General features: G+C 49.2%; 4 protein-coding genes across 4 annotated transcripts; 1 reads left to right on the plus strand and 3 right to left on the minus strand.

The window, feature by feature from the left end:
- Nucleotides 1-5: 5 nt before the first annotated feature.
- On the minus strand, nucleotides 6-1,222 carry N7509_002525 (mandelate racemase/muconate lactonizing enzyme family protein; the record flags this gene model as incomplete). The annotated part of the gene is made up of 2 exons (XM_056627162.1): nucleotides 6-981; nucleotides 1,047-1,222. 2 exons carry the CDS (start codon nucleotides 1,220-1,222, stop codon nucleotides 6-8), a joined length of 1,152 nt encoding a protein of 383 aa, XP_056492957.1.
- A 1,505-nt stretch (nucleotides 1,223-2,727) lies between these two features.
- On the minus strand, nucleotides 2,728-4,672 carry N7509_002526 (uncharacterized protein; the record flags this gene model as incomplete). The annotated part of the gene is made up of 6 exons (XM_056627163.1): nucleotides 2,728-3,743; nucleotides 3,818-4,070; nucleotides 4,132-4,182; nucleotides 4,239-4,376; nucleotides 4,437-4,467; nucleotides 4,545-4,672. The coding sequence occupies 6 exons, from the start codon at nucleotides 4,670-4,672 to the stop codon at nucleotides 2,728-2,730; spliced, it is 1,617 nt and encodes a 538-aa protein (XP_056492958.1).
- Nucleotides 4,673-5,546: 874 nt separating this feature from the next.
- Nucleotides 5,547-7,488, minus strand: N7509_002527 (GID4/VID24 family protein; the record flags this gene model as incomplete). The annotated part of the gene is made up of 4 exons (XM_056627164.1): nucleotides 5,547-5,737; nucleotides 5,807-6,633; nucleotides 6,744-7,396; nucleotides 7,465-7,488. The coding sequence occupies 4 exons, from the start codon at nucleotides 7,486-7,488 to the stop codon at nucleotides 5,547-5,549; spliced, it is 1,695 nt and encodes a 564-aa protein (XP_056492959.1).
- Nucleotides 7,489-8,832: 1,344 nt separating this feature from the next.
- N7509_002528 (cytochrome P450) lies at nucleotides 8,833-10,502 on the plus strand (the record flags this gene model as incomplete). Its single annotated transcript, XM_056627165.1, has 3 exons — nucleotides 8,833-10,205; nucleotides 10,268-10,412; nucleotides 10,443-10,502. The coding sequence occupies 3 exons, from the start codon at nucleotides 8,833-8,835 to the stop codon at nucleotides 10,500-10,502; spliced, it is 1,578 nt and encodes a 525-aa protein (XP_056492960.1).
- Nucleotides 10,503-10,721: the final 219 nt, after the last annotated feature.

Here is a 10,721-nt window from a genome sequence, read left to right on the forward strand (position 1 = left end):
GATTTCTACCACTCCCGAATAGATCCATCTGGTCCAAAGAACTCCTTAGGCTGCCAGGGCTCCGTATTCTGGGCCACCTTTCGCACGACCTCCTCATCAATCTCAATCCCAATACCCGGTGCGGTCAACGCATCGACGTAGCCATCTTTCACATCAAAAACCTTGGGATCCTTCACGTAGCTCGAGATATCGTACTCGCCAGCCTCTGTGTTATAGTGAATACCGACACTCATCTCCTGGATAACGAAATTTGGAATCGAAAGATCAACCTGCATACAAGCAGCCAGCGCAATCGGCCCCAAAGGACAATGAGGCGCAATCGCAACATCATAAGTCTCCGCCATAGAAGCGATACGTCGGATCTCAGAAATACCACCACAATGGCTAATATCCGGCTGGAGAATATCGACACTGCCGTCCTCCAAGAATCGCTTAACATCCCACCGACTGAAGAGTCGCTCTCCAAGAGCAATTGGACAAGACACCTGATCCGACAACTGCTTAATTGCCTCTGGGTGTTCTGAGAGAAGGGGCTCTTCCAAGAAAAGAGGATGATGTGGCTCCAGCGCCTTGGCTAGCTGCTTAGCCATGGGCTTGTGGAGACGGCCATGGAAATCCAGAGCCGCGTCTAAACCAATAGCTTTGATAGCCTTGAGACGCTCAACACTGGAGTCCAAAACACTAGGTGAATCAAGCCAATTTACATCCTCGGTGGCGTTCATCTTGATTGCCTTGAAGCCCTGTGCAAGGCGAGCTTTTCCCGCAGCCGTCACGTCCGAGGGACGATCACCACCAATCCAGGCATAAACAGACAGCTTGTTGCGAACCTTTCCCCCGAGTAGCTGGTAGACGGGAACGCCAAGTCGGCGGCCCTTCAGGTCCCAGAGGGCAATGTCGATTCCGGAGATTGCGGACATGAAAACAGGGCCGCCGCGGTAGAATCCCAGACGCCACGCCATCTGCCAAATATGTTCGATATCACTGAAAGAAGAGATATTAATTAGTGTTGTTGTATTTTGCGAAAGGATGTAGTGGTTTAGACTTACTCCGCCTCATAACCCACGAAGCGCTTGCACAAGGCGTTGAGGGTACCCTCCACAGCTTCGGTGTGGCCTTCGAGAGTACTCTCGCCCCAGCCATACTGTCCCTCCTCGTCGGTGACTTTGACAAATAGCCATCGAGGCAAGACTCGGAAGTATTCAATGGTCTTGATCTTGACCATTGTGTTGGAATGCTTGTAGAAAGATGCGTAGCGATGTAGATTCTCAAGACCGGACAAACGGAGTTTGAATTGAGAAAAGAAAAACAGACAGAAGCTTGACGAGGGGCACAAAATCTGGAGTTTCACTCGGAGTTGCTCCGGAAATGTCGATGCCCACACGGATTGCCGAAGCAAGTGGCCCGGCTCCGACTGTCACGGCCCCCGCAAATCCAGGGTCTCGGAGTGGGCCCCGACCCCGGAGTCTAGTTACTTCCATTTGTTAAGGGGGTGGTGAATATTCTACTTGGAGTTCACCTAGAGCTTGAATTGAGGGAAATTCGAATTTATTAGTATCCGAGTCTGATTCAAGTTAAGCATATATATGCAAGGGACCCTAGTATGGATCTACTAGTACTGAGCTAGGCTTTAGACGAGACCGTGGGGCATCCTCCGGCTAGTATGAATCTTTTCCGGCTGTAATATCCGAGAAGGCTGCAAATTATCGGCCCGACCAGAGAATAGTTTGAATTAACCAAAGTGTGTGAGCTAGGTCGATATGTAGATTCTAGATGTATGAACCTTGGAAATTGTCAGAGGAATAGCTAGATCTAGAATTTCGATCATTGACCAGCCCTAATTATTACGAATGGTGGCCCTTTTCTTCATTCCAGGTAGAAAAAAAAACTTAAATGCTATCTACTCTTAAGTGCATATTCTTTCGCACCGATCAATTTTATGATATATCTGAAATTCAAGTTCTACTCCGTGCCTATGTGTCTACTTGGTAGACTCATTTTCTGCCCGCCAGCCCGTCCGGATAAAGGAGCGGTGAACCCCACTAGCGCGGGAATTCTCTGAGCAATAAATTCGGCCCGGCAACTTCTCCCTTTCTCTTTTCCTTTTTCTTCTCCATCTACAGTTTACATTACGATGTAAATCAAATTGGGGCTCCACATTGTGGCTTGCTGAAAGATTTCCGAAATGCTTCGGCCTTCGTGGAATTCTTTCCGTTCCCGGCCCTGGAGAGTGAAGACGCTTCTCTTTCCTAAACACTCTCTACGCTTTGGTGTTTCCCCCTCCCGGGAAGCCATAGGGTGTTGTCGGGAAGAGGGCGTCACATACTGTTTAGATGAATGAATCAATTTTTAATGAAATCCTATGACCTTATTTTGTCCTTGTTCCTGGTTACCAATTTGGTAACACTTCCATCCGTGCGGAATGAAGACGGATACATTGTCCGTAGCTCGGCCACTGGGCACAGTAAGATAATTTAAATTCGAAACACTCGTCGAGTTGAACATGAGATTGTCGACATGAGCAAGTCCAACTGTTATGAGTTACCAACGTTCATCTACCGTGATGATTAGAGTCCAAAAGAACATGAAACCACTCGTGTCCCCGGTTGATGACTTTGCACATTCATCTACAGCTGCTCATATTCTCAACCTTGATCGAAACGACCCATCAACATCTCAAATCTTAATATATCACTAAATCTATCCACGGACTATGTACACACCATCTAACTAATCAGTATTGCTATCATAAAAGCTATTCGCCGTCCACCCATTAACAGCACTATAATCCGCCAAAGGCGAAGTACCATGAAGCGTCTCATAATGGCGACGCTGACCACACTCCTTCAACTTCTTCGACTCAGGATGAACACAATGACCCTTCATAACAGCCGCAATATTCCTCCCCGCATCCCGGCCCTCAAACCAAGCACCATGCAAAAAGCCAAAGTAAGTGGGACTGGTAGCTTCACCCGCAAACCAGAGACGATCCGCATTGGCGCGCAGGTTCTGGTGCATTTCCAGCGTTGTCGACGGGGGCCAGTTCGAGTAACTACCGCGGGACCAGGGCTCTTGACTCCAGCGTGGGTAGAGGAAGGAGGTTGGTTCGGGGATGGTCTTTTCGGGCCACATTTTGCGGAGAACGGCCATTATTTCGCTTTGGGTTTGTTCGTTGGATTGTCGTTCTGCGCGCCAGGCTAGTTCGTTGGTGACGGTTACGAAGAGGATGTTTGATCCTGGTAGGAACTCGGGCATCGAGAGCGATTGGAAGACCGGGTACCAGCCGCGCATGACCGGGTCTGCGTAGAGGAAGTATTGGGTGTCCGTGGGCCAGAAGGTCTCGTTGAACTGCATGAATATCTTGGTGTAGGTTCCCATAGTGAATTTCTGGATCGCGGTTTGCTTCCACTCCGGTAGGGACGGGGTGAACTTTACGGCGTCGCTTTGCAAGACTCCCAGGGAGAAGGTGCAGATTGCGTATGCGGCTGTGATGCAGCTGCCATCCTTGTTGTGGATGGTGACGCCGTCCTTGTGGTATTCGATATCGGTGATTTCGGTATTCAGGTGAAGGCGGGGGTCGTTGTCTCCTTTCAGGAAATCGGAGGCCATTCCCTTGATGATCGTGTTGAAACCACGTTGATCAGTGACAAAGTTGTCGTGGTCGCTGAAGACGTTAGAGGTGAGATTGTCTCCTGCGCAGCCGTAGACCAGAGAGCTTTCCAATGGGGTGAAGTTGTCCTCGAAATCTGGAATGTATTGATTAGCACCGGCATTGGACTGACTGACGACCACTATGTGTCAAAGTAGAGGCTGAACGTACCCCATTTCCACCAGTCGACAGCCTGGGCCTCCATATCATGCTTCTTGGGGTTCCAACCAGCCAAAGCCATACCGGACTGGGCAGTTTGATCTTGCAGGTTTTGAGTCAGGATTTCTCCTGCCTTTTGATTGGCGATCTCATATGCATTATCATAGTCATCGAGAAGCTTGCTGTAATCAGAGTAACCATGCTCATTGTAGGTCGAGATATTATCATAGTTTGAGTAGTGAGTCTTGAGGTTATATTTCTGGGCCTGTTCAAGTCACAACATTAGTCTCAGATGAGCAGGAGGGTGAACTTAGACCTAGACATACCAGAGTCCAGATAGGATTTTGCGGGCCACCGGGGTTCCCAAGTCCTTGAACCTATTTGCCAACTTGTTAGCTGGCAATAACCTAATTAATTCACTCGAGATGCGTACCCAGTTTGCACCCATCTCGATAGTATATGGCTTCCCATCCGGGCCTTTGCCAAAGGGGTTGTGCCATGCACGACCACCGATGGTGTCACGATACTCGATAATCGCAAAGTCGTGAACCGAGGCATTGGTTAAAGCTTGCTATTACTAGTCAGTAAAACCATCCGCAATGCTCAAAAATAGTTAATAAGCGAATCTTACAGCAGCCGAAATACCGGCAATTCCACCACCCCTACGAAATAGTGTCAGTGTCAATGTCAGTCAGGAGACAGCATCATCTCAGCTAAAGCCAATTCGCGCGTGTCTTACAGAATCGCCACAGTGGTTTTCTTGCACTGTGCCTGTTCTTGATCCCTTGGAGAATGCGGCACACCCAAAGCTGGCTGGATCGACCAACCAGCCAAGGCTGCCAAGAAAGGAAGATGGTGAAGCTGCATTGCGCTTGGATGAGTCAAGCGGGGAGTAATTGGCAATGTCAGCTTCGAAGGCCGCGGACACAAGATCAATAAATAGTCCTGCGAGACCTTGCTCCCTTGATGTGCTCAACGGCCCTCATACTGCAGGAGGGTATGACGAAAAGAGTAAGGCGTGAAGCCTGGTGATCGACAGGGTCATGTAACACTGCACGATACGATCCGAGGTCATCGTAGGATCGGGTAGGTCCACGCGGATGATGTGGTCGCTTATCGCGTGGCTGAGATCGGCAACGCGCGACTAAGACTACTTCTGCCTTTTGAGAGAGTTTGGTTGTGGAGTGAAGAAGCCCCTGGAGAACACCCCGCATCCCCGGATTGAAGGGACTGGGTTGGGAGATTGGGGAAATGGGGAAACGGGGGAGGAAGTGGTTCTCATTACGTGAAGATTGGGAATTAGACTGGTCTGCAACAGTAACTACAAGCGAGAGAAACAAATGGCGCAGCAAAAGGTGAGGAGAATATGGGGCTACTCTGGGGAAGTGGATATTTGCTGTGGACACGGAAATAATGAAATCAAATCAAATCATGCTTTTTCATAGATAAGACAGAAGCGGCTTGACGTAAACAAATGTCCCTGGAAGAAAGTAGAATACCCACCCAAAATGTACAACAGTCGACCCGGAGAGGCCGAATAAGATGCCCAGAAAAAAAACAAAAATATGCAACGCCACCCAGCTATGCAAAGAACCAATCGTCATGTGAAATGCCATAGTGCGAATATGTTCACCACCGAATTGAGGCGCAATTGTAAATCCCGCCGCCGATGGAACGGCTTTTCTCGCCGCTGGAATTGGAAGGCAGAGACGAGCAGACCCAATGTCTGGGGGAAGCTCATCTAGCGGAAGGTATACGATGGACGAACCATTTTCGGAGTCTCTGGTTTTAGAGACAGTTGTTGATATGGGGAGCTGCCAGGGTCATAATACAACCCTTCAATCTGTCCATCCTCTCGGCGAAGAGAGATGTAGTAAAAACCGGAAATAGTGAGGCCTTGACGCGAGTCGGTGGGGGTGATGAAGCACCGCTCTGCTCGGAAGATTAGTATATTTCGTCATGTAGTATCTGGTGGGGGAGTGGAAGAGGGCTTCGGCTCACCTTTCCATCGCATCAGGATCCACCCCTTAGCCAATTGCTCGGTGATCCACTTCCTGCTCACCAAGTTCTTAGCGATTTCGGAATCCGTGAGGTCCTTGAACGGCTGCAGTTCTCGCCAATACGTGCTGTCGATATCGGCATCCGCCTTGAAGTTCTTCGTTTCTAGTGTATGTTGGTTGAAATCTATGATTTCACCTTCTAGGAAAGTGACAATGTGTGCATCATGAGTAGGCGAAGTTTTGTCGGGAATGTTGTATGCCTCCATGGTGCCGGACAGAGTCATCTCCGTGTGGTTGATGTTGTGGATTGTGACCTTGACAGGCCAGTTCTCTTCCCGGTTATTTGCAAGGTATCGCCGTCCATTGGTGGTATACACGTTGATCCGAGGCTCGTCGCCACCGTTGACAATGACCGGGTCGCCAGGGGCCCGAGTATTTGACAATCGTTGCGAAAGTATGGAGCCTGTATTCGCCGCGCGCTGGCAACCCGAGAAAACAACACCAGGTCGGAGCCAAGAGCATGTAGCCGGTGGAGCGATTGTGTTTGTCTCCAAGATGAAGTCGCTGTCTTTCCAATGGAAGTTCTCGAAGAGAAATCCTGTGGCAGCAGCGGAGCTAATGCTCTCCTCGAACGAGCTTGAATATCGCAGACGATCCAGGTAGGTGATTGTATTCTTCAGTAGTGTGTCGCTGGGGCTGCCGAGTGAAGTTGCCGATGCGCAGATGCGCGAGCACGCAGATCGGTATGTGTAAGCGGCCTGGTATTGTCGCCACGGTTGGAAGGTCGGTATCGGTAGGCTCGTGATGAGGAGGTTGAGGACGAGGCGGCTGCACGGTCGGTCTCATCGGAGTCTTCGTGAGACCGGTTTGCATATCTGTCCAGCAAATAATTCTCCAGTGTCCGAGTTCGCGACAGCCTTGGTTGTCGTCTGGCTGACTGTAGCAAAGCCTCCATCGTCGCAAGTGGCGGGGTTCTTAGTCGGCTGCTCCCTTCGCCATGATCGTCTCCGGGTCTGATAGGTGGGGTGCGACCGGTTGATTCGTGTCTTCGGGGACGGCTAGATGATGCGGCGCGGTCCGAGATCGCGTGGAGGAATGGTTGGATCTGGTCATCATCGGACTCTTCGCCATGTCGTGGATCTTCTTCATCGTCGGAGCCTGGAGCCCAACCATAGAGCGAGCGAGGATCTGACCGGTGTGTTTCGTAGTTCGGCATGTTGGTATTGGTAATATCTTCTCGCTGACGGCGGACGATGGGGATGCGACGGTTGATCTCGACTGACAGGCGCAAGTTGCTGTTGTGGTCGGGGTCGTCCACGTCCATGCGATCCGTTTCGTCTACTGGCCGAGGGTGGGATGTTGGATCTCGACGGCGACGAGATCGACTGACGGAGGTTTCAGGTGGGTGGTATGGACTGTAGAGGAGGGAGCGCGAGCGGAGGAAGTTTACATTCTCGTCATGAATGTTATCGTCGTCGGTAGGGACCGGGGAATCCGTGTGGGACGATCGCGATGACGATCCTCTTTGGGAAGAGGACTCAGACTCGGGGTGGGATGTCGGGGCAGTAGGCGTCAGATCAGGAGTTCCGTGCTAGTGGGAGTTTGGGTTAGATGAGCTTCTTCAAGGGGAACCTTTGGAAATCAAATCAGGAGGCATACCGATGCCGAGTTGGGAGGCGGCATCCTCGGGATTCGCACAGTAAGGGGAACGGCCAGACACAGGGGTGTCCAGTGGTAGGGCAGGTGTAATGGAGTAGTAGTAGAAATTCAAGTCGGTGGATAAAAGGCTTCCCCAAGGCCCAAGTGATGCAGTGCAAGGGAGTGGAGATGTAGTTGGAGATGGAGATGGGGATGATAATGGATTTTCCCCGGAGAAGAGTTGACTTGCGCGATTGTGGTGGAGACGCCCAATGACGTCCAACGGCTTCCCCTTCCGCCGCGCGGGAAAGACATAGCAAAGTAGAATACCAGGGAGGGAAAATTCAAGCCACTGAGGTCAATACTAGTAGCTATCGAAATTCTCGTCGGGTTAATTTTGAGATGGAATACCGTATTCTTCGGGTGGTATACATTCTGGCCCTGGCGGCCAATGTATACTAATACTAGTAGTAGTTAGTAGTTAGGAAAGAGGCCGCCCGGGTAGCCTACTACGGCCCTGTGTATAGCAAGACTGTACTATACTATACTAGTAGTTAGCCAGTTCAGCTTACACAAAAGCTTATCCTAAACGAGGATAGGTCGTTGAGTTGCCAAGAGATTTGGAAGAAGCATGGCGTATATCAGACCAACATCGCGAAGCTTTCGGGTAAATGGAGGTCTGCTAGTAATGGTGCTGGTCTACTACTTCTCGGTGTTAGAGGGCCGTATGAGAGCAGCCCATGGACAGTGCATTTAAGAAGCTCGATCTTTGCATAAAAGGTTCTTCCAGGATCACCGGAGGAGGGCTCAGGCTGAAGAGATATTCTATCAACCATGTGAAGCGGCGCTAGCAATCATCAGAATAAAGCGAAGATGACCACAATTTGCAAGAGGCTCATAGAAATGCGAGCCCTCACACTTTGCTGATTCCTTTTGTCAATTCCTGCTTTTTCTTATCCTATCCGCATAGAGGGTCTTGGAATCGGCCAAATTGAAGGAAGCCGAGACATGGGATCCTGGGCACATCGGCTGATCCGAAAGAATACGAAAGATGATACGTCTGTTTCCTCTGTACCCCGCATTAATATACCTTCAACTGGCATAGATCACCCCACTTCGAGACTTGGTTTGTTGAGAACATCGATAAGCCAGATACCATCCATATATTTGCAAATGAGAACTGTACGGCCCCTCTTTTCCTTGCAGGTGCGTATCATCGGGCTACCCGACTATGGCAGGCGGAAGCGAAGGGAGCGAAGGGAGAAAGAAGCACAAGATATAAAGTAAGAGATGGATTGTTTCGCAAATAATGTTGTTCGAGAAGTGACTCAATTTTATTTAGACGATTGTTGGGCATTGCTACTGAACGCCCATCTACATCTAGTAGCCATGATATCAACACCCTTAGCTACCGGAGTGATCGGAGTCGCGGTTATCTTTTTCCTTCACTCGATCATCTCTCCTCTTTTGAATGGACCTCTTGCTCGAATTCCAGGACCGAAAATATACGCACTCACGAAGTGGAGACTCGCACTCGATGATTGGAAAGGAACACGCACCCGCCGCATCTGCGAGCTTCACGAAAGATACGATCCCGCTGTGCGGATCGGTCCGAATGAGGTCGCGTTTAACAGCCTTTCGGCGTTAAGGACTATATATGGTGCTGGCAGTGGATTTGAAAGAACTTCATTTTATAGCATGTTCGACGTATACACCAAAAAGAATCTCTTCACTTTTGCATCGGTCCGAGAACACTCCCAACGGAAAAGGCTACTTGCTCATGCATACTCCAAATCGGCAATCACCAAACGATCCTCGAATATGATTCAAGAGAAAGTCCTGGACTATCTAAGTCTGATTGAGAAGGATCCCGAAAGTGCAGAGGAACTCTTTTCGAGTCTGCATTATTTTTCATTGGATTCAATCACGGATTTTGTTTATGGAAACTTCGGCAGGACGAAGTGTTTGAAAGGGGCAAACCGTGACTTGCTAAATGACATATTGGACCCCGACCGCCAAAAACTGTCGTGGTTTGTTGTGCATTTGCCATCCTTCACGAAGTGGCTCTATTCCACTACTGGTGTGTTGGAACCGTTTCTACGGAAACTATATCCAATGAGCAAACCGACAACATACACAGGGATTCGTGTTCACGCCTTGGATGCTTGGTACCGATTTAAAGAGTCCTCGAACGATAGCAAAGAAGCGCAGCAATATACAATACTTGGCAATTTGTGGCAAAGCCATGAGAGTCAGAAGAATAATGGCCTCGACGATATGGAAATTGCTTCAGAATGCGCGGACCATCTGCTTGCCGGTATTGATACGACATCTGATTCTTTGATGTTCATGATTTGGGCCATTTCGCGACCCGAGAATCTGAAGTTCCAGCGGAAACTCCAGGAAGAGATTCGATCGATGCCCGCAGACTTGTTTAACAAGGATGGAATTGCTTCTGTCGAAACATGCGACAAGTTGCGGTATCTTGACGCTGTTATTAAAGAGACACTGCGACTTTATGCGCCTTTACCAGCCTCGGAGCCTCGGAGCTTTCCTGCCGACTCAACAATTGATGGGTATGCCATCCCGGCTCGCACCACCGTGAGCATGTCGCCGTTTTCTATTCATCGCAATGCTCAAGTGTTCGAAAATCCGACATCATTTAACCCGGATCGATGGTTGGGCGAGGAGGAAGATGTTGTTGAGCTGAATAGATGGTTTTGGTCTTTCTCAAGCGGAGCAAGAATGTGTATTGGCATGCAGTAAGTAGACATGGAATTGTGGGAGATTTGGTCGCGGAATCTAATGGTCGGTGTACAAATAGTCTTGCGATGGCCGAGATGACAACCTTGGCAACAGATCTATACAGGAAATACTCGACATCGTTGAAACCAAGTTTTCAGGGCATCTCCCCGGGTGCAACCAGTCGATTTGAGGTCCTCTCCGATGCCACGCATAGTAAAGTTGCGGTATGTTCAAGGGTTTCTGATGGAGTATAGTTGCCTCGAATTAACTTTAAGCAGGAGCACAAATGCTATATCTCCTTCGAAAAGATGTAGAGCCCGATTGAGAATACCGCTTTTGAAAATAGTTTTCCAATGCATTTTCTAGTTCTGAGCATAGAAATTAATGGAAGAGGTTCATCGCGAAGTTCTAGATGTCCGAACGAAAAACGTTGATTTTTGCGTCAAGAATGAAGAAGCCTAGCCACGAGAGAAGAAATAAGCTCTCTTCGAGTGGATGTAAGTCATGTTATTTATTATCTGTATTTAGAGCCA

The sequence above is a fragment of the Penicillium cosmopolitanum genome (genome assembly GCF_028827165.1).
Source record: "Penicillium cosmopolitanum strain IBT 29677 chromosome Unknown utg000004l:1.0-4361866.0:1.0-4365735.0, whole genome shotgun sequence".
Lineage (NCBI taxonomy): Eukaryota > Fungi > Ascomycota > Eurotiomycetes > Eurotiales > Aspergillaceae > Penicillium > Penicillium cosmopolitanum.